This window comes from Panthera uncia (assembly GCF_023721935.1).
Source record: "Panthera uncia isolate 11264 chromosome C1 unlocalized genomic scaffold, Puncia_PCG_1.0 HiC_scaffold_3, whole genome shotgun sequence".
Lineage (NCBI taxonomy): Eukaryota > Metazoa > Chordata > Mammalia > Carnivora > Felidae > Panthera > Panthera uncia.
Genome location: NW_026057584.1, coordinates 66,091,279 through 66,116,029, shown reverse-complemented (window position 1 = coordinate 66,116,029; position 24,751 = coordinate 66,091,279). Strand labels below are relative to the sequence as shown.

General features: G+C 36.0%; 1 protein-coding gene across 1 annotated transcript in view; it reads left to right on the top strand.

Annotated features, from left to right (window-relative positions):
• The window catches only part of CSRNP3 (cysteine and serine rich nuclear protein 3), a 185,207-nt gene that overhangs the window by 105,072 nt on the left and 55,384 nt on the right, over window positions 1-24,751 (top strand). The window contains exon 3 of the mRNA XM_049615558.1: window positions 3,485-3,655. Within this exon, the coding sequence (XP_049471515.1) occupies window positions 3,485-3,655 (171 nt within the window). The remainder of the gene's footprint in view (window positions 1-3,484; window positions 3,656-24,751) is intronic.

Here is a 24,751-nt window from a genome sequence, read left to right as displayed (position 1 = left end):
ATTTTGAACTCATCCTAAGGCAATCCAAAGCCACTTAAGAGTTTTAAGCTATAGACTCACATGATCAGATTTGCATTTTAGATTTATCATTCTGCCTGCAACCTGGAAAACACATCTAAAGCAAACAGTAGTGGATGGGAGAGAGTAATTAGGAGGCTCTTGTCCTAGTCCAAATGAGAAATGGTGATGCTCTTGACTAGCATATGTTTCATGAATTGGAAAACAGTAGCTGTGTTAAAATGGCTGTTATTGAGGCTTAGATTTTCAGCTTCTCACATTTAGAACAGATTAATGCCTGTCCAGATTTATCTTCTGTTCTTTGGGCTTTGATGCTATATAAAGCCAATTTGAAATGTTGACCACTTTTTCATTGGCTTCACATCCATGAAGTTTAATTATGCCTCATCTTTAGGAACAAAAATATGATAAGTGGATATTTAAGGAGCTGTGGCAGCCGTAAGACAGGCATTTGTTGTACTCCCTATAGCATCTGTACCTAACTAGCCACATATTGTCCTCAAATTCTGAATCAATACAGGACAGAAGCAAACCAGGTATATACAACTTCTCTATTAACAGGGCCTTCCCTCTAAATTCGCATATTCTTCTCTTCCCCAGTGAGATAGTATAGACGATGTAGAAGAAAACCACATGATCTTTTTACCACTCCACTGTTGGGTTTAAATGAAGGGTTACATTCCTTTAAGCGATGGGTCATTTGGCCTCATGATTTGTCATGACCTCTTATTACACTCACATAATATTTTTTAAAGGCAGTGCAACTAGACAAGTATTATGCTTGTTTGCTGCACAAGCAATCAGCACTTAACCAGTATCATATGTATGTTAAGGTTATGCACTTCTGTAATAATTTGAATTTTTTTAAGTTTATTTCTTTATTTTGTGAGAGACAGGTGGGTGAGGGGCAGAGAGAGAGAGAGAGAGAGAATCTCAAGCAGGCTCCGCAATGCCAGCACAGAGCCTGAAGTTGGCCTCGAACTCATGACCTAGGGATTGTGACCTGAGCTAAAATCAAGAGCCAGACACTTAACTGACTGAGCCATCCAGGTGCCCCTGTAATTATTTGAATTTTTAATTTCTAGCTTATATACTAATCCCAACCTAAAGGGTCAGTTCCTTCTTTCCTTTGAGCTGGGTCTAGCTCAGGTTCTTTCAGCCTTAAAGATGTAGACAGAAATTGTATCTAACCTTCAACTCCATTGCTTGCCAGTCCCAAAATATAATAACAAAAAGAAAAAGAGACTTTCAATTTCCTTGTCATCCCTCCAAAAAGTTCCCCTCTTATTCTTGAGGAAGCAAACAAGGAAGAGTACCAAGTACCGCTTTACCATATTGAAACATTGTTGTCTGTGGTGCAATTGAATGTCTTTGGTTCTTGAGAAATCTGCCTTTCCTAAGGAAGCTGGGAACGGAGGGAACTTACGGATATGGTTTGTAACTGTTCCCATTGCACTATCTTATTATAAGAACGTACTTTTTAAACATGGGTTTCCATCTTATATTACTTTGTGTCTTGGAGGCTCTCCCTCATGAATTACTTTGCATCTTGTTTGAAGTGAACCATTTTAAAATTTATATCCTGTCCTACTTTTATTTCAAGAACTTTACTTAAAATATCTTTTGTTCTCTTGCCCTGCTCAGATCTGCAATATGCATGCACATTTTATGCATTTCACACTCTTTAAGATAGAGAAAATAATATGCTAATTTGAATAGTGGTAAAATCAGAGTCAGGGTAGAGATTTTATTCTCAGAAGAGTGGACAGTGCAATATCTTCTTATGGCGTCTGTTCTCTCCATTGTTAGTATAAGTCATGTAAAAGACGTGATTTAGTACAACAAGGCAGTAGAACATGAATTTGGGAGTACTCTCAATTTGATGGAGCCGCATAGTGGGTGTTTGCTCCTTGAGGGCAGTGAACATGTTCTACTCCCTTTTGTGTCACCTACTCCACCCAAGGAGTCAAGCATATACATACCAGTAGCTCAACATATACTCAGATGAATGGAAAATATTGAAATTAATGGTAAATCCTTATGAGACATTTAATACTATATTTAATTTTACTAGAAAACACACAAAGATGGCCAAAGAAGAGATTTTGACTAGGTTTTAAGTACTGGGTTTTGTCACTCTCTAGGACTAGGAAGTGGACACCCCCAAGGAAGGGAGCTGCTGGAGAGCAGACTAGAAATTAGACAAGTGGTCCTCCGATATGAGTACACAGAGTGCCAGGCACTACCTCCTGGAAGTGTCTGATTCAGTAGATCTGAAGTGGGGCCAGTGGCCCTCCCCAGTGATGCTGATTCTGCTAATCCAAGTAACCCACTTTAAAAACTACAGAATTAGACTTTTCGAGAGAGCTGGCTCAGCTGAGGGGACCTGGGCGTGCTGCCTTGCCGTGTGATCTTCACAGAGAAGGGGTGACTTCAGAGATGTCTGAGGGCAGTATCTAGAATAGTTTCAAGGGTCTTGCTTTCTCTTGATCAACAGGACTGGTGGCTTCACTCTGGCAGGAAAAGGAGATAACGGTTTCACGAACTCAAATGAGACTTAAAATTAGCTGACGTAAATGAGATAGAAGTTGGAATGCATGGAATCAACTTAGTAATACTTTTAGCTAAGTTAACCTAATTTAGCAATGGAAGACCATGTACATACATATCTAAGCTAATTTATATATAGGTTATTCCCCGAAATATCCTTACACTGCAAGGAAAGTTTATGCTCTTTAGCTGACTGTGCACATGTCAAGATAAATGGGGAAGGTGGAGAAAGGGCAGCCCAAGGAGAGAGGAAAGCCCATTCATCCTAGAGAAAGCATTTAGGAGAAACTACCCCCACCTTTCCCCCTGCCCACTAAAGGCTGTTTCCCAGGTAAATAGCCTTAGGAAGTTTCTGAAACAGTGGAAACAGCTTTGGTAACCAGGTATCATGGGAACACATTTCATCTAATTGCAGTATTGAAATGAAAACTACCTAAAATTTAGAACCGATTTCATATGCTTTGTTGTGTTCAGCTAATTAGGCTCTTGCATTTTAAAACTTGAGTATGAGGTTTTTGCATACTTATCTGTGTTTCTTCTGGATGAATTTTATGTAAGGCAGTAATCATTTAAGACTTTGGGGGATATTGACACTTTTTTCATTACAGGATTTCATGGACTCAGGTAGATTTTCTCAATTTGCCAACAAAAAGGAATAGAGAAATTATATTAAAATAAGCTGTGTCTTTAAAAAATGGTTGGTAACCAAATGGTCAATTGCTCGTATTTAATTTTAGTTTAAGTTTTGTTAATTTGAAAATATTTTTAAAAAACTGCTTAGTGATCCTTTCAAGGAAAGACTCAGCTCATGTATAAAAAAAAAAAAAACACACACATAAAAATGACTCTGGAGACCTTGGCTACACATCTAACGGTCAAATATTTCAATGCTTCATTGCTCCCGTTCCTGTTACAGGTACATGTGACAGCGCTGCAGCTATGAGTGGAATTTTAAAGAGGAAGTTTGAAGAAGTTGACGGCTCTTCACCCTGCTCCTCTGTGCGGGAATCAGATGATGAAGTTTCCAGCAGCGAGAGTGCTGACAGTGGGGACAGTGTCAATCCATCCACTTCTAATCATTTTCCCCGTGAGTACGGAAACCATACCTTAAGCTAATTGTCTGGTTCTGCAGTGAAAATAATTGTATCATCTTGGTCATTGTTTTGAACCTTTATTACTAGTTTTGTTTTGTCCTTGTAATTGATTTAAAAGCAAAACATGATTAAGTAAAAAAAGAAGCATTTTTGAGGTATCAGTAGATGCTTTTATTTGGATTGCTTTTGGGAGTGGATTATTTTGATAGTGTTAACCAACTGATTCAATGAAAAAATGGTATTTTTTTAATTTTTTAAATGTTTATTTTTGAGAGAGAATGAGAGAGGGAGAGAGCAGGGGTGGGGCAGAGAGAGAGGGAGGCAGAGGATCTGAAGTAGGCTCTGCGCTGTCAGCGCAGAGCCCAATGTGGGACTCAAACCCACAAACCCTGAGATTGTGACCAGAGCCGAAGACAGCCGCCTAACCGAGCCACCCAGGCGCCCGCAAAATTGTATTTCATTATTATTAATTTTAAAAGGGAGCACCCTACTGAGAATATTTGGGGAAAGACAAGTCCAGACACAGAAATTTATCCTCCCAAAGCTGAAATGATATTCTGGGGCGGGAAAAAATAGATGTATTTGGGAGCGGGAAGTCTAAGTTATAATGAGAAAGAACGTGCCACCCCTGCAATAAGAGACAAGAAGGGTACAAAACTCTCCCAAGTGTGTAAGTGCATGTGGTTTATACTTCTTTCTACTCATTCCTTTATTCTTTATCCCCAAGAATAATATTTAAAGCCCACAAAGAAAAAATAGAGATGTATGCCTTCTCATTGATTCCTCTTTCTGTCACACTGTGTGTTAGCCAAAGCAGGCTTCAGGTTCTGAGCTGTCAGCACAGAGCCCCATGCGGGGCTTGAACTCACGAGCTATGAGATCACGACCTGAGCCGAAGTTAGACACTTAACTGACTGAGACACTCAGGCTCGGAGCCCCCAGAAAATTCTTAATACAATCTGCAAGCTAAAAGAAACTGGCTAGTAATAGCTAAATGATCTTCTTAAAGTTATTTTCCAACAGGAAGATTTTACCATATCATGATACCATGAGAGATAACTAGTCTTAGTTTTTCCATTTTTCAGTTAAGTGGCTGATTTTATTAATATGCAATCCTATAACATGGAATATAATTTGGAAATGTGAAAACCCAGAAAACCAAAAGAATAAACAATAATTTTAAAGGAAATAAAGATCTCAATAAAACTGTTGAGCATGAAACAAACTAAAATCAAAAGCATTCCTTTAAACAAGCAAAACTAATAGAAAATATAAAGAAAGAGCAATTAAAATTATCACAACAAAAAAATCATAAAGTATTCAGGGACAAGGCAATTGTGTAATGTAAATAATCTGCAAATACATTTATATATGTCATGATGATATGAAATGAGCTTGTGTTTTTGATTTAAAAGAAGATACATGTGTACGTATTAGGTCTTAGTATTAACAGTGGTAATAACATCATTATCATCATCCAGTAGAGTTTTGTGAAGATCAACAGAACAAGTGAGATAATACACATGAAAGAACTTTGTAAAATCTTATTACTAAGCATGTTTTATATTGAAAATTATGATCATAGCTAATATTTATTGGGTATATAAATGCTTTAATAGCTTTGGAGCTATACAGCTCCAATGTAGGGATATACATTATCCCTACTCTTTCCGTCCATTCTAGAAGTACCACTACCTTCAGTTTATAGAGGAAATATGTAAGGCTCAGAGAGGCTAAACATCTTGCCCAAGGTCACACAGGATTTGAGCCTAGATATATATGTGTTATGTGTGTACCTCACTCCATAGTCTTCACTTTTTCCATTATCTCATACTGCCCTTTAATTATATAGCATTGAACATATCTTTAAAATATTGTTTATTGTGGGGCGCTTGGGTGGCTCAGTTGTTTGAGCATCTGACTCTTGACATCGGCTGAGGTCATGATCCCAGGGTTGTGGGATCGAACCCTAAGTCAAGCTCCACGCTGAGCATGAAGACTGCTTGAGATTCTCTCTCTCTCTTTTTCCTTTGCCCTGCTCCCCTGCTTGCATGCACTCTCTTTCTCTAAAATAAAGAATAAAAAATAAATGTTGTTTATTTTGAATTAGTAAAGAGGTAGGTTATGTTTCCAGATATAAAGTTAAATAGTTATTAAAGCTTTCCATATTAATTTATAAATATTAGTATAGTCTCAAAAGCCTCAATTGGATTTTCTTAGAAGGTGATAGAATGATAAAAATCTATTTGGGAAAATAAGCTAATGAGAATAAAGGTATATTTTTAAAAAGACAGTATAAATGTTGAAAAGCCATTCCAGATATCAAATCATAGTAGAAAATTATTAATTTAACTTTTTTGATACTGTGCTAGATCTAGGAAAGTATAGAAAGTCTCAGCATGTTATATATAAGAGTTTAATGTGTAAGAATACAGTTTTACAGGGGTGCCTGGGTGACTCAGTCAATTGAGTGTCCAACTCTTGATTTTGGCTCAGGTCATGATCTCTCACTGTGAGATTGAGACCCACGTCAGGTTCTATGCAGACAACACAGAGCCTGCTTGGGATTCTCCCTCTCCCTCTCTCTCTCTCCCTCCCCCACATCCCAAAAGTATATGCTCTGTCTCTCTCAAAATAAGTAAAAACATTAAAAAAAAAAAAAGAATAGAGCCTTATAGAGCAATGGGGAAGGGAAGAAGTATGTAATAAATGGTGATGGTGTTAGAGTTGGAAATAGAAGTAATTTAGATACACATCTCACAACATATGCCAAAATATATTCCAGGTGGATTAAATAGATTAAAAAAAATCAAATTTGGGGGATATTGTTTATTTGTCAGACATGGGATCATTACCCGAGTTTTGAAGTAACAAAAAAAGTCACATTGCAAAATACTGATATTAAATATATTATTTATTATATTTAATTTAAAAACACATATGAATCTTTTAGATAACCTCCAGAGGCAATCCAAACAATAGGAAATATGATTAGCAAAATTTTAAAGCATGTAACAATAGTAATAATAATGCGGATTAAAATAATACTAATGAGATTCTGTTAGTATGAAATCACAGAAATTTTATCTGTGAGATTAGCACTCCTCTCCAGTAAAAACTGCTGATACCTAAGTGCTGGTGAAAGTCACTGTATAAATCATAGGTACATACATTGCTACTGATGGTAGTGAAATTTATTTATTTATTTATTTATTTATTTATTTATTTATTTATTTTAATATATGAAATTTATTGTCAAATTGGTTTCCATACAATACCCAGTGCTCATCCCAAAAGATGCCCTCTTCAATACCCATCACCTCCCCTTCCCTCCCTCCCACCCCCCATCAACCCTCAGTTTGTTCTAAGTTTTTAAGAGTCTCTTATGCTTTGGCTCTCTCCCACTCTAACCTCTTTGTTTTTTAGGGTTTTTTTCCCTTCCCTTCCCCGATGGGTTTCTGTTAAGTTTCTCAGGATCCACATAAGAGTGAAACCATATGGTATCTGTCTTTCTCTGTATGGCTTATTTCACTTAGCATCACACTCTCCAGTTCCATCCACGTTGCTACAAAGGGCCATATTTCATTCTTTCTCATTGCCACGTAGTACTCCATTGTGTATATAAACCACAATTTCTTTATCCATTCATCAGTTGATGGACATTTCGGCTCTTTCCATAATTTGGCTATTGTTGAGAGTGCTGCTATAAACATTGGGGTACAAGTGCCCCTATGCATCAGCCCTCCTGTATCCCTTGGGTAAATTTCTAGCAGTGCTATTGCTGGGTCATAGGGTAGGTCTATTTTTAATTTTTTGAGGAACCTCCACACTGTTTTCCAGAGTGGCTGCACCAGTTTGCATTCCCACCAACAGTGCAAGAGGGTTCCCGTTTCTCCACATTCTCTCCAGCATCTATAGTCTCCTGATTTGTTCATTTTGGTCACTCTGACTGGCGTGAGGTGATATTTGAGTGTGGTTTTGATTTGTATTTCTCTGATGAGGAGCAATGTTGAGCATCTTTTTCATGTGCCTGTTGGCCATCTGGTTGTCTTCTTTAGAGAAGTGTCTATTCATGTTTTCTGCCCATTTCTTCACTGGATTATTTGTTTTTTGGGTGTGGAGTTTGGTGAGTTCTTTATAGATTTTGGATACCAGCCCTTTGTCTGATATGTCATTTGCAAATATCTTTTCCCATTCCGTTGGTTGCCTTTTAGTTTTGTTGATTGTTTCCTTTGCTGTGCAGAAGCTTTTTTATTTTGATGGTAGTGAAATTTAGAAAGCACTTGGGAAATATAAGAGCCATAATAATATTCATATCTATGAGTCTGTACTTCAGATAATTTACCTGAAGGGAGAAACATCAAAAATGAGGGGAAAACTACATCAATGAAAATGTTGGTGGTTAGTGGTAGTATCAAAAAATGGCAGTAGGAGGTGGGGAAGAGAAAAGTAACATGTCTAAGAGCAGGGAAATGATCCATTAAATTATGGTGACTTACACAATTATTTTCATAATAGTTGTGAAGATCTTCTGACAGTATATAAAATGCTCATGAGATAAAATTAAGAAAAACATGGGTGCCTGAGTGGCTCAGTCCGTTAAGCATCTGACTTCAGCTCAGGTCATGATCTCACAGGTCGTGAGTAAGCCCCGCATCGGGTGAGCTCGAGCCTTGCTTCGGGTGAGCCCCACTTCTCTCTGTCTCTCTCTGCCTCTCGTGGGATTCTCTCTCCCTCTCTCCCTCCCTCTCTCTCTCTCTCTCTCTCTGCCCCTAGCTCACTTGAACCCTCTCTCAAGAAAGAAAGAGAGAAAGAAAGAAAGAAACCAGAATACAAAATTTTACTTCTATTGTCATAAAGGCAAGAAATGGTATGGCACCTTAGCACTGAAAATGATTTGATTTTTTGAGGTATTAAAAAGATGAATGAATTTTCGTATTTATTAATTTTCATTTCTGTTGATATTTTATGTCTCCCTCAACAAATAAATCTTAAACTTAACCTAAAATGATGACTGTCATTCAAATTGTGTTCATGTATGTGGACAGCAGATTGATTGAAATGGCATGATCCGCTAAATCATCCAGTTTCTTCGCTAACTTGTAAAGGCTTTAATAAGTTATGTGTAGTTGAAGTGATTTTTCTATTGAAGAAAATAGACACATTTAATGATGTCCAAAAACTTATCAAAATGTTTCAGCTCATTGTTTATTATCAGTGGTGGCTGGCAATGTGTTCGTTTACTAAATTGCTGATTTAACTGTATTAAATGAAACCTGGCAGAGATTTTTCACAATTTTTAGAAATTTAATTGATTTAATTAAACAATGCCCTTGTCATTTAGTAGTCTGCTTAGTTTACCATATTTTTATTATGGAGAGGGAGAAGAATAGTAGGAAAAGCAAAGAATCAAGAGATAAAAATTCTGCCTAGAATATTTACTGTATGAAAGACCTGGGCATATTAACTAATGTGAAAGGGGTAGTTAAAAGGGTTTCTTGTTTCTAGAAATGTATTTCAGATTATTCACTAGTCCTAAAATTGATATGCAAATTTTAAAAATATGTTTTATTTCTTTTTTCATCTAGATTAAAATATGTACTTATCAGCAGTGGTCTTATCTGCATGTAAATCTGTGGATCTAAACTTTTAGGAATATTATTAGTGGTGAATCCTGTTTCTTTAATATATGTCTCTACTTTCAGAAAAAAACCTGTCTTAGAGTAAAGAATGATTTTTGATGACTATCAAATTTGTGTGGCATTAGGAAACCAAATTTAGTTTCACATTGAGATTTTTTGTAATGTGGTTATTTAAATCTCACCATCATGAGCTCATCTTTCAAATTAAAAATATCCCATGTACTCAGTACTTTGCAGGGATTAACATATTGTGTAACAACATTTTGTTATCATTACAAATACAGGCATTGATAAGATTGGTATGTGTCAGCAGCTATAGTAGTAAAAAATTCCATGCTATTCTAAGCATTCTTAGATATTCAATTTGTAGCACATCACATTATAACAATAAAAGCTTCAAAATATAAATCAATAAGGAAATTAGGCCTCTTTTCATGGACTTCTGAGTTTTGCTAGGCAACTAGCATGCTTACCAGCCATCAACCAAGGTCACATCGTGTACTTCCCTTGAGATAGAAGCATCTGGATTCTGTATTGCTGTGGAACGCTTTGTTTCATCAAATCCCTGTGGCTCCATAGCCAATCAGCCTGTACTTGAGCACTGTCAAAAGGAAAGCTGCAGAGAAGCTAGAGAGGAATGATTTTTTTCCTGCCCTTTCAAGGTTCTTGGCACTTCACACGAGTAATGAGAAGCTATGTGATGAAACATCCTCCCGAAAGGAACACATTATTTTTCCCGAAACAGTGTTTCTACAAATACATGTACAGTATTTAGGAAGTGAAAATATCAAGAGGTAAAAGGATAGATCTTCTAAGCTATATATGAAAGCAGGTAGTAGACGTTTTACGTAGGGTTGCGATTTTTTCATTTAAAAAACACTTTCACATTCTTGAGTTCATTTCTATCCAAGAATTGTTGTCTGATTAGAAGCTATTATTGTAACTATATTCTAAAAGTAGAAATCACCATTCAGAGATATATTCCTAATTTACCCAAGGGCTGAGATTATAATCTGTTTCCCTCCCTCCCTCTTTCTTTTCTTACTTGTCTCCCTTTTCTCTCTGAATACACAGACATACATATGCTACCATGTGCACCCAAGTCAGCCTGTTTCTCCAGTATCTCTTCCGTCCCACTGACTGCACATTTCTTAAAGAGGTTTGAGATAAAGAATCCACAGAAAACAGATTTTGACATGAAACTTTGTACTAGAAGTAACCTATTCTCTTAACCTAGCAGTTAAAATGCATTGAAAATTTAGTTTCAGTTTCAACAAATAGAGTATATCTTATGTTACAGGCTCTGAGTTAAGTGCTTTCAAACATGACAAAATAATAGACTACAAGTAGTAAATACAACTTAAGATACAGGAGCAGATCATGTCTATCCAGCAGTGTGGTTTACTTTGAGAACTTACTATCCCATAGATAAATGTAGCAATCTATCCCTGAATCTTTGATTTTTCAAACAATAGAGGAGTGTTCAGGCAGAAACCTAACACAGGTGTATCTAGGGAAGTCTTTGATTAAGCAGGAGGTAGGGTCACGTGACCCTCAAAATCTCCTGTCTACTCTGTGATAATATGATTCAAAGAACAAGGATCAAAATAGCATCTTAAGTTAGAGCTGAGACCAAGTAAGAAAAAATAAGCAGCATAGGTCAAGACACCTCTGCAAAGCTACTGTTAAAATAAGAGATCTCCAGACCCTCTGCATCCCCTTATGTTGAAGAACCTTTTAGCATGGCCTTGGAAGATCAGACCTGGAACCAGTTGCAGATGTGCTTATACGAGGTCAGTGTCCCCATCCAAACAGCAGACATAGAGCAGTTGAATCTGTAGGTATTTAGTTGGTTGGGGATATGAAAGTTAAGTAGTTGGGAGAATTTGGAGTGTAGGAAGATAGATATGAGTTAGTGGTCCATTTAGAAAATACTCATAGGAATGCACTGTAAAGTCCAATTCCAATACAATGGAGTTGTTTTCAGATCATTTCATCTGAGAGATCTGAGAGATCCAGTGTGATGAATCAGAGATAGTTAACCATTGCTGCCTCCTCTGGCATTTAGACAATCCTTCAGGCTGAAATGTCTTCTCTGCCTCCCAGTCTCTATGAAGTTCTATACCCGCTTTAAGGTTCACATCAAATACTTCTTTCTCCGTGAAAACTTTACCACGTCTCTCATTTTACCCTGCTCTTTACTAAGTCTTTTGGTATTTCACCAACATTCAAAACTTTGGCAGTGGTTTTCTATCCTCTTTCCATCCCAGTATTTCCCCCCAAACCATGATGTCAGTAGGCATATGATGGCTCACTGAACCATTAGCCTCATATTTCCTTGACCACCTCTATTCTGAAGTCTTTATTTCTATTCTATTTATGTCCTTTACCTCCATTTCAGTCAGCTGTTTATGTCCACAGCCTCATCCAGAATATTGTTACAAATTAGAACAGCTCTACCACCAATCAAATTTCAGTGTTCCACACTCAGACCACAACCCCTTTTCCTTCCATGTCCTTCCTCCCCAACTCCTTTTTTTTACCTCATCCTCTTGTTTTCCCCAGTAAAGCACCCACCTCTTGTTTTTACATATCTTTCTACCCTTTACCATTTACTTCATTATTTGGTTTTTTTCTTTTGTTTTTTTTTTGTTTTGTTTTGTTTTAATTTGGAGGCCAGGACTTTTAACCATTTTCCTCCCATATTCTTCACTCCATATTTCCTTTTTATGCAAATACATGAAAACTTTATTTATTTATTTTTAAAATTTTTAAGTGTTTATTTATGAGAGAGAGAGACAGAGTGAGAGCAGGGGAGAGGCAGAGAGAGAGGTAGACACAGAACCTGAAGCAGGCTCCAGGCTCTGAGCTGTCAGCACAGAACCCGACACGGGGTTCAAACCCAGAAACTTCAAGATCATGAACTGAGCTGAAGCCGGAAAGTTAACTGACTGAGCCACCCAGGTGCCCCCAAATATGTAAAAACTTTAAAGAAGTTTTAAAGAAAATGACAAACACTGTGTTTTCAGATTCAGCTGCTCATTATTGCCCTACTACCATCCTGCTTGGTGCCCCCAGTTTTCTCTCCCATTTCACAGCACTGAGTGTGTCAGACTGAAGTCACGCCACCTTCTCCCTCATACACAGCAGCTCCTTCTTGTCATTGAGGACCCTGCCTCCATATATATCCTTCTCCCTTTAAGCGGGGCACTCAAAATGAGTTTGGAAGGAATGAGTGTAAGCTCATCAAAGTCAGGAACAGGTCTCTGTACGCCTAACTTCCAGTAAGCACTTAATAAATATTTAGATAAATGGATGAATGAATAGACACTTATTAAGCATGTACTCTTTGCTATTCATTGCACTAGTCCTAGGAGCCAGAAATATAAAAGTAAATGAGACATGATTCAGCTTCTGTAGAAACTCATAGTCTATTAACACTAAAGCATGTCTCCAACGCTGACTGTATTCTGTCTTACATTGTAGTTATTTGTACACACACCTTATCTTTTCTGGAGATTTACAGAGCTGAAACGTGTGTTCTTAGGACTTATACTGGTGTAGGTACAATTACTGTTACATACTTGATAAATGACAGTTAGCTTTGTAAAGCGTTGTCTTGTTTTAGTACAACTAAACCATACAAACAAAAAAAGAATGCATTTATTGTAGGACTTTATAAGGGCATGGACATCAGTGGAAATACATACAGATTTACAAGCTAACTGTGTAATTTATGATTTTGATGGGTATCATTGTGATATATCAGGATTCTGATATAACAGTTATTATGTCCAAATACATCTAATGGCGAGCTGTGTTTTAAATAGGGCCCCACTGTAATTCTGTATTCCCAGCATGTACCTTTCTGGTTTCATTTGCTTATATATAGCTTTCCTAGGCAGAAACATCACTGTTTAATTGGATGCTGTGCAGCTATTTATGCAGTAGCTGTACAGCACACTTGAGGGAATCCAAGTTGCTTTCACCTTCACCATCCTTTGAATCAACTAAGAAAAAAAGGGATTACCAAGTCAGACCACTAACATTCTATAAATACAGTTCATTTAGTTTGGTTTGGTTTGCTTTAAATTCAGCATCAGGACCTCAGGTTGAGCCATAATAAATGGTACCATTAAGCGTAGCTCTTTATTCCAACGTATTGCGAATTCTGGTTTTGTTTCCTTATTTGCTTTTCCTAGCACAGTCATGTGTTCTATAAATATGTCTCAAATCTGTCCACTTACCTCCATTTGTGTTGCCAGCCAAGGACATCTGTCTTTCCTCTCTCTCCTGGACCCCTGCAGGAGACTTCCAGCTGTTTTCTGCCTCCTCTCTTGTTGGAGCCTCAGTCTTATCTCTGTGCAGGAGGATATTGGATCTCCACTTTCCTGCTTAAATCCTTAAGTTGCTTTCAGATGTACTCATTACTATGGCCTCCAAAACCCTGTACAGCTCCATGATTGAGCCTTTGCCCTCCTCCCCAACCTCCCCTCTCCTTCTTCCCTCCATCTCAAAAATTCAGCCACATCGATCTTGACTCAGTTTTCTTTTTTTAAGTTTTTATTTAAATTCCTGTTAGTTAACATGCAGTGTAATATTAGTGTCAGGTGTAACATAACAAACCTTTCTTGCCCTAAGATCATGTCTGGAACAGTCTGTGCATGATTGATTGACTCTTTAGATTTCAGGTTCTGGAACTGTCCCTGATCACCCATCCAACATATGCAGGCCCAAAGTCCTCATCTCTTAGAGATGTATGTGGACGTTTTACAGGAAAAATAATAGATATCTTGGAGTTACTTTCAAATAACGCAGCAAAAAGAGAAAGAGAGACAGAAAATGAGACTGAAAAATATATATATTATTCTGTATTTTATAAAATTAAAAATTTACATAATGCATTTTAAAACTATTCAGCTTATCCTAAAACTTCTGTGGAAGGGTCAGGGCTAAAAAAATTTTGAAAAAGAATAAGGAAAAGGGAAGGCATGCTTACCATTACAGATTTCAATACTTCAAATGCTAAAATAGTTAAAACACATAAAATTAGCTCAGACAGACGACACATGGAATAAAAGAGAGCTTAGAAACAGACTCATATTTAATGGCAACTTGGTATGTGACAGAGGAGACTGAGTTGGAAAAGGAGGGACTGTTCTAATAATGACCTTTTAACAACTGGCCAGCCACATTTAAAAAGATAAAGTTAGGTCCCTACCTCATATCATACATGAAAATTAATTCCCAGTGAACTAAGTACATAAATGTAAAAAAAACAAATCAAAACTATAAAACTTGAAGAAAAAATATAGGAAAATATCTTTATGTCAGATATGATGCCAAAAAGACAAAGCATAAGAAAATACACTTGGGTACATTAAACTTGTTTATATGATCAAATACAGCATCAAGAAAGTGAAAAGATGAGCTGCATACTAGAAAAAATATTTGCAGTTCATTAACTGACAAGAAAATAGTATTTGAATATAAAAAGAACTCTTACAAAAATAAAGAGCCAATGTAATAAAAAAGTTATAGAATATGAACAGATAATACACAGAGAAAAGGCTGATACAAATATGAACAGATGTTCAACTCTGTTACTAAGTAGGGAAATTAAAATTGCAAAAAGACACCATTTCACATGTATCATATCATCAGATTGGCAAAATTTTAAATTTTTTTTTAATATTTATTTATTTTTGAGACAGAGACAGAGTGTGAACAGGGGAGGGACAGAGAGAGAGGGAGACACAGAATCTGAAACAGGCTCCAGGCTCTGAGCTGTCAGCACGGAGCCCGATGCGGGGCTTGAACTCACGAACCGTAAGATCATGACCTGAGCCGAAATCAGATGCTTAACCGACTGAAACACCCAGGAGCCCCAGATTGGCAAAATTTTAAAGTTTGACAACATCATGTATTGACAAACCTGTGCTGAAGCAGGAACCCTCATAATGCCACTGTGAGTGTCAGATGACTCAATTACCTAGAAAACCCAGTATTGAAAGTTAAAAGAAAGATTAACTGTGGGCCAGTATAGGATTGGATAACTGTAGTTTGCTCATATGATGATAAAATGGATAACAGATTGAACTGAATAGTCAAGTTTACATGTATGCACTGTTGAATGAAATACACAAGTTGCAAAGCTCTATGTGATACACGTATGTAATTAAAACACATCAAACGACACTGTATTTTATTGAAGTAAAAATATGCATAGGAAAGGATGATACATGACATTGTGAAGATACCTGTAGAGATGAAGAGTAGAAGAATGGGTGGTGGGGGTTTACTGTACTTTCTCACTTTGCTTATATTGTAAAAGTAACAAGCTGAAGTCAATATGGTAAAATATTAACATCCATTAAATATGGATAGTAAATACATACTATTTTTGGAAGTTTGAAGTATTTTATAATTTTTAGCAAGTTTTACATATTTTTCACTTGAGATAAAAGTCCCTGGATTACCCCACTATTCTCTTCCCCTTTATTTTCTTTCTCAGTACCCTTTTTTTTTTGGATCTATTTTATAGTGGATTTGTTTATACTTGTATGTTTTTGTATTTGTTTATATTTGGGAATCTGTTTTGTTTAACATTGTATTCCTGATAGAAAAAGGCAGAATGGGGGCACCTGAGTGGCTCAATCGGTTAAGTGTCCAACTTCAGCTCAGGTCATGAGCTCAGGGTTTGTGAGTTTGAACCCCACATCAGGCTCTGTGCCCAGAACCTAGAGCCTGCTTCGGATTTTGTGTCTCCCTCTTTCTCTGCCCCTCCCCCATTCATGTTCTGTGTCTCTCTTAAAAATAAACAAACATTAAAAAAAAAAGGCAGAAGATCCCTGTAGCACATTAAAAACTTCCAGGCCAAATTTGTTCATTAACTAGAACTAAATTTAATCTGTTCATTGAGATTCTTCATCTTGTCCACAATGATCGCCAAGTGATATTGCCAAATATTCTTCTGAAATCCTTTCATACACATTCAGTGCCCAAGTCCTAAAATGTAGGGAGCAGCATCTTCCCCAGATGTTGGGCTCTAGGATGCACAGTGATGTTTACAAAAATCACCATTGGAAACTGCTTCTTGTGCTTTTAAAATTCACTGTAAACTGTTGCAGGATATACAGTACATCCCACAAGACCTTTCTCCCCACTATGGTGTTAAGGTAGAATATTGTCTCTTTAGTTGATCATCGGTGAAGTAGTTGCTTGTGTTTGGGAGCCATTGTGAAAGAGAAATATTTAAGTTTGCTATGATTTCTTTCCCCTAGTACTTCAGTTGAATTTGTGAAAATGGGATTACTGTATTGCAAATTTCTCCAGTGTGTTTTAAGTGGAAAAGCCACAACCAAGGAGCTATAAGATCTTCAATGTAGTTTTAGTTCTATTACAAGTAACTCTGACTGTGGTTTAACCATTTAACCTGTTTCTTCATTTGGAAAATGTGAGAATAGATTGATATTCAAAGTATGGTAATTTGCATAAATTCCATCCAAATATAACATGCTACTGATAGTCCTCCTTGCTTGAGTTATTTATATTATATTTGAGGATATCTCTGTGTTTTCAGTGTTTATGCTTGTGTCCATTACATACATACACACACATATACACAATAGAATATTCCATTTGGTGATTTTAGCTTGTAGTTTCCACATAAGGAAATGAAAGTCGTGAGTTATTTTAATTAGTTTTGTTTGGGGGTGTCTTGATTAAGTAGATAATATACTTAAAGTATAGTGTATTAAAACTACTTGTTGAACAGGCAGATTTTTGATTAATAATAATAGGACTGTTGGTTAAACGTCCAACTCTTGATTTCAGCTTAGGTCATGATTTCACAGTTTGTGAGTTTGAGCCCTGTGTTGGGCTCTGTGCTGACAGTGCAGAGCCGGCTTGGGATTCTCTCTCTCTCTCTCTCTCTCCCCCTCCTCCCCCACTTGCATAAGCACGTGCTCATGTGCGCGCTCTCTCTCTCTCTCTCTCTCTCAAAATAAATAAATAAAACTTAAAAAACAACAATATAAGACTGAGTGAAAATAAATGATGATATTTAGAGTAAGATGTTGTAAATGTTGGTCTATTGATAGAGAAATATTGGAGAAATAAATAGAATATTCACGTACCTAATGATTTTTAAAACTTATTTTCAAAGCTGTACTTAGCTGAAATGTGTAAGTGCACACTTTGGAACGTCTCATTACTACAAAAGAATAATGTAACTGAAAATTTCTGAAGAAATTCACAAAAGGATGAAGCATTAGCAGCAGTGATTTATCTGGAATATTTTTAAAATGCATAGTCATTTGATATCATGAAATGTTATTTATAACTGAATATCCACATTTGTCTCATTTATGTGCTAATTGTGTTTTAAAAATTGGTGAGGTCAACCTTACTTGTCAAGCATAAGGCAGTATATTTTGAGAGGAATTTCTGTCCTAAAATATCTTCTACCATATGACTGAAAATTTTGTCATTAATGTAATCCCATTGGGATGACTATTAAATCTACATATATGTGGTCTATCTAGTAGTTTAAAATGTAATGTCTGGACTGAAACTGCCTAGATTCTCATCAAAGATTCTCTACTCAGAGGCAAGTAATGTATTATCTCTGATATTTGACTTCCTCATCTATCAATGGCAATAGAAAAAAATACTACCCTATTGTAAACTTGATGGTGACTGAAATGAGTGAATATAGGCAAATTGCTTTATACTGTACTTGATATTTAGTAAATGCCCAAAAGTATTAGCTATGGTGATGATGTTTCCAGTGAGGGACAACACAAATTTTATTAATAATTATTCTGGTAGGGCCGCCTGGCTGGTTCAGTTGGTAGAGCATGTGACTCTTGATCTTGGGGTTGTGAGTTCAAGCCCCCTGTTGGGTATAGAGATTACTTAAAATTTTTTAAAAATCATAAAAAAAATAATTATTCTGGAAAACTACCTGTAGAGAGAGTAGGTCTCCAGAGGAAAGAGACATATTACAGTTATGTTTTTGATAGAGTGGGAGAGAAGACTGGAAAGATCCAGATTACAGATGCAAATCCAAATATCTTCAGATCCAGTCAAGCCCTAGAACTCTGAGAAAGCAGCCAAGTGTATGACAAGAGGGCATGGTGGACCTAGAGTATTCCTTCCTAAAAGGTTTTATATTTAATAATAGTAATAATAGTAATAATAATAATAATAAACCTATCTAATCCAGTGAAATTCTTCTTAAAGTTACATTCAGTTTACTATCTACCTGTTTGCTACCCCTCGTCCAGGTAGTGGAACATTATTCAAGTGACATGAGATTTTATCATAGCTGCTGCAGAAGGTAGAATTTTCAGAGTATACTCACCATTCTTGGCAGCATGAGTCTTAAAAAATTGTAAGAATTCAGAATAATGATCATAGCAGTAATAACTGGCATTTATTGAACTTTCTTTACACATTCCGTGCTAGGAATTGCACTTACATTTTATGTGTGTTCTCTTAATTAGCACAACCTATGAAGCATCTGTCACTGATTTTAAGTAGGTACCCAGAATCACAAAGCTAATAAGCTTTTCATCTTTGCATCATTTTGACTCTGAATCCTGTAATTTATACTATTGTTTCCTATAATCAATGTTGAAAACAGCATTATCAATCTTTCTCATTCTTGCATCACTTTTCAGACTTCTGAAAACATCTCCTATCAGTTTGCATCTAATTCAGAAAATACAGTAAAGTCTTCTGCTAATTAATCAAATAGCACATAGATTCCATTTTAAATGAGAGAATCTCAATAAATAGTGCATGGGTTGAGCTCAAAGATAATACGCTCTATTTGCTTACTAACTCTTTCCTGCATACGGCTTTTTGCACTGGTATCATAAATCTTTGTATTCAAATTCCTTGGTTGATAGAGCTTTGTCCTCTTAGAATTTTCTGAAGTTGAACCACTTAGTCTCTTTCTGAATGGTATTTTCTTTTCTGAGTGAAGGAGCATGGATGAAGAGGTGCTGACATTGTTATGACTGAGGGGGTAAGACAGGCCTTGTGGCACCTCCCAGCCAGGCCACTTTCCTGCGGGAAGTGCTTTACAGCTACAGAGGAGGGGATGTCTTGGCAGCCGCCTCCCCTTTGATTGACCACATCAGGTTTTAAAAACATCTATGGGCTCATTAGCATCAGCCATTTGCAGAGCTCTTCTGTAGACCATCCTAATGGAAACATGTGAGAGCTTTTATGAGTGTACTCCGGGGTAAGATTTATGGGAAATAGTCACAACAAGTGTTCAATGTCTTTTGGACCTATCCTCCTAAACTCTGGGCACCATCGGAACATCAATAAAGCATGAGTTTTGCGTAAATATCAGGACAGAGAAATAAGTGTTGGCACAGGTATTTCTGGAAAATTTTCTATAACAGTTATCCAGGAGAATTTACTAGAAGAAATGGGTAGTAACTTGAGACTTAAAAATCAAGTAGAGGGAAGAAAGGAGGGAGGGAGGAAGGGAGAGGGAGAGAAGATAATGTGGTCAATTGGATTGAAGATGTGTACTTATATACTCAGAAAACGGGATTAGGGAGGGGAAAGGGTACTCAACAGAAAGAGGATTGTGGGGGACGAGAGCTGTGGTTGCCGAAGCACACAGCATAGATAGCAAGTACATGGCTGGTAAATAAACATATGCATTATAATACCAATTGTTTCGTTCCAATTAGCATCTCTCAAAGTTTTCAGTTAAGACACCAAATCTGTTGCAAACTCCTAAGAAGGTGGGTTTCTTCAAATGGTAAAAGAAATGTGAGGTTTAAAAAATATTTATTACTACACTTTACCTGCATTAACACATGTAATTGCCACAGCAATCCTAGGAAATGGGTATTATTATTTTTTAATTTTTTAATGTTTATTTTTGAGAGAGGGAGAGAGACACAACGTGAGTGGAGGAGGGGCAGAGAGAGAGAGAGAGAGAGAGAGAGACACTGAATCCAAAGCAGGCTCCAGGCTCCAAGCTGTCAGCACAGAGCCCCATGTGGGGTCGAACTCAGAACCTCGAGATTATGACGTGAGCCAAAGTCGGACAACTTTGCCACCCAGGTGCCCCTGAAATAGGTATTACTTTTAATCCTAATTTTACAGATGATAAAATGGGAGTTCAGAGAAGGTTAGTGACTTTTCTAAGATCTTACTGTTAGTAAGGGGTGGAACCAGATTCAGACCATGGCCAGCTTCACTCCGGTGTTGGAACTCTTAAAAACACCTCCTTATGGAAGTCTCAAAGGACCTAGTCAATGAAAACTTTTAATCTCTGGTATGAAGTTCTTAATTGCTTTTAGAAATTTGCAGTTTAATGCTTGTAGAAACCTATGTGGGTGTGGTTTAATATTCTAAGTATAAAATCATTCAAATTATTTAATTAAAAAGTCTTTGTGGTACAGCTTTTATGTATTGCCTAAAAATAAAAACGTCCATAATTTAACATGGTTGCTCTTGCCTTTAACTCTTTATTTGTTCTTGCCTTTAACTCTTTTAGATAACAATCGCCTCTATATTGTCTAGGAAATATTTGTAAAACCACAAGATGCTTTCCAAATTATTACATGCTATTTGCATTTCTTAAAAACATTATTTTTGCTGTTATTCTTGGTAATCAATTAGTTCTCCAATTTTTCAAAGTTGTGTTTTGTATAGAGTAGCAAAATTAATTATCTTAGAATTTCTGAATGAAAGAACTATGCATATGTAAGGAAGAATAAGAGTACTATATGACCTGCATTCTTTTCTTCAAAGGTTTAAGGATATATATGTGAAAATATCAGTTATAACCATCAAAACAATTTTTTTTAATTCCAAAAAGGTTATTTTACATAATCAAATAGGTTTTTTGCTTTTGTCGGTATGTATTTTGTACTTTGAGTCATTTCCATAAAAATTATATTAACATAAAATTATATCAATTTAATTTTTCAGCCATGGTACGGGTATTTGCACCATGGAAATTGGTGAACACCACACATCAGAATGATCAATTTATTGTTTTGTAGATTGTGTAGAATTAAGAAAGCAATGAGAAAAAATGTTAGTACAAATTAAAATTATGTCATTTTTATAGCTTTTGCACTGTACGTAGCATAAAGAGATGAAAACATATTCTTTAAAAAAATTTTTTTAATGTTTATTTATTTTTGAGAGAAAAAAAGAGTGCAAGCAGGGGAGGGGCAGAGAGAAGGGGAGACACAGACTCTAAAGCAGGCTCCAGGCTCTGAGCTGTCAGTACAGAGCCTGACACAGGACTTGAACTCCTGAACTATGAGATCATGACCTGAGCTGAAGTTGGACGTTTAACTGACCGAGCCACCCAGGTGTCCCAAAAATATTCTTCTAATAGTCAAAAATTATCTCACCTAGCAAAGAAGTCATTCATGTTATTAATGAATGAATTATTTTAATATGCCTTCAATGCTTTGTTTTCCTTTCACTCATTTACTTAAATGAAAATGTCAACCAATATTTATATCTAAACTACACATATCTGTCAATTGCCACAAGAGGTTGGTGATGGATACATAAATTAAGCAAAAATCAATTGACATTTGATTCCATGAGAACCAAAATATTAAATAGAATTATAATAAAGAATATTTATATTTTATTATTATTTGTAAATCATGAGCTATGCATTCTTTATGTAAGTAAAATTTATAACAAATATATGCATTTTGTGGGGAGCCAGTTGATTTACCAGAATACCACTGGGTTCACTTTGATCATATGTGAACTCACGAGAATTTTTGTGTTTTTAAATTTTTCTGCACTTTTATTCTTTTGAATACCCTAGGTGTATAATTTTGGTGTTTTTTAACTGATAAAATGATATTTTGTCAACTTTTATAAATATTATCTCATTAAAAATTCTTAACTATAAGAATTTGGGAGAAAAAATAATTACATGCTATTCATTACAGTGAAATGAAAAAAAGAATTTGGGTGATAGTTCATAGATATTTTGCATTTAAGTATTTTTTTTAATTCCAACTTCTCTTTTATGTTTCTGTTTCCAGTCCTCTTTTGCTATAAGCATTTGTCTGATTTGTGGTCAGTTAGCTCAGTTAGTTAGAATCTGAATGTTAATATCAAGCTTAATCCCATACTGACCACTGGATTAGCTTCATTCTCTTCCACTGTGGAGGTTAAACCCTAATTATGATCAGATAGCTACAATGTCTATTCTTCAATACTATAGAAACTGGCTAGAGGATAAATAAGTAGATGAAAATGTATCACAGTAACAGAAAAAAAAACAGTACAAAATGTGTGGTGCTCCATGATCTTTGTATACAGACCACAGTCACAAAGGATATACCAACAAATATATTCCATCTATGACTTTTCAACACAGATGTGACTGGTCTTTTTGCTGTGCTGTCTTCCAGCAGTTGCTTGAAAAACTATGAGGGTCTTTTATTCTTTCTTGGAAATTGAAGTGTATTTTTTTTAATACTAAATTTATTGTCAAATTGGTTTCCATACAATACCCAGTGCTCATCCCAACATGTTGTAGTGTCTTATTTTATTAACATAGCTTTCATTGTCATGACCATTAGCTAACATTAACTAACACCCAAATGGTTCTGTCATTAATTGGACTCTATGAAATTCACAAAGTTAGGCACCTTTGCTATTGAGAAACAATAGCAGCAGGAAGACAGTTTGAACCAAAACCAAATAAATTGCCATTTACACCGAGTAGACCATTTTTATAATGGTGTACCTGAAATATTTGATATCCATTCACATCTTTCCCCTGTCCATACAGAGCAAATTATATATGTGGAAGGATTATGGAGTGCCAGAAATAACAGCCATCACAGGGATGTGAAATCCTCTGAGGTTAATTATAAAGGGGAAACAAATTTTGAGTTGGGCCTAAAGAATGATGTGGTAATGTATTACAAATTGGAAAAAGAAGTGTATAGCAAGATTATCCTTATGAATATTGTTATTTATATGGTGTGAGGTTGGGAGGGTATTCAAAAGTGCTATTACATGTTAGGAACGCATCTCTTGTCATTTAGACCCACTTTTCCCTTTCTTTCTTTTGGGATCGTTAACATTAGGACGTTACAGTCACAAAGCTATCAATCACACCCAAGGTAGCAAGAGTGACTTTGTTTTTAATAGAAGGTGTATGGGGTCCCGGTAGTATTCTGTGTATCTGAATTATAGAAGAACTACAATAAAGTCAAGAAAAATAACAATAAAAAAAAACTAAAGCCAAATCTCTTTTAATTTATAATTTTACCTGAGATTGTTCCTAGCAGAATACAGAGTAGGTGAGAGATTTATTAGGAAAATCCCCTCTTTGATCTCCTAATTTTCTATTTATTGAGTTGTGAAATTAAAAATCCCATGATATCTTTTTCTTCTTATCTAAACTTCTTTTGACTCAAATTGTAATCTGAAGATTACCAGTATGGGATCACATTCACTCTTTTTTACTAACACAGTAATTTCATTACATTAGTAGTGACCCTAGCGAGCTAACAGTGCTTCTTGGTGAGTTGGGTTGTTGGTGGCCACATGTGATCCCCCCCACCCATATGGTACCTCAGAGCCGCTAGGAAAATCAAGAAAGCATCAGAAATATCAAGAGAACATACTAGAGAGAGAGAGAGAAGACACGTTATCTTTTTAAATCAGTTATAAAGTTCTGCACTTGCAATGCGCAAAGCATTATCAAAAAGAAAAGAGTTGGAGGCTCAGAAATTCTTGCCTTATAGCCTAGAGTTTATTTGTTGGCTTGTCCTACTATAGGTAATTTTGACCTAGGGTATTTCCCCACTAGCTCAATCTGATAAAGACACTGAATTGTTATACAACCACCTAAGTTAGGAGGATTCAGATTCCAAAGATAAAGAGTTTAAAGAGTTCTTTTAAACTTAATAGGGAAATCACTCATTTAATTATTAATTAGGCTAAACTTACTACTCTGGTTGGATGAAGAGCCTGTAAGAGTAAGGATTGAAAATCAAAGAAAATTCTCAAATGAAAGGCATATATCTGAAGGGGGCACCCAAAGGAAATCCAAACTTTTTTCCTCTCCTATTTCTAGAAATTTTATACAGTTGACCCTTGAACAATATGAAGGCTAAGGGTGTTGACCCCTTGTCAGTCAAAACTCACATGTAACTGTTGACTCCCCCAAAACTTAATCACTGATAGCCTACTGTTGACTGAAAGCTTTACTGATAACATATAGTTGATTAGCATGTATTTTCTTTTATATATATTATATTCTGTATTATTACAATAAAATAAACTAGAGAAAATAAGTTATTAAAACCATAAAAGAAAATATATTTAAAGTACTGTATTTATTTTTAAAAAATCAATGTGTAAGTGGACCTGTGCAGTTCCACTGTTGTTTAAGGGTCAACTGTAAATCAC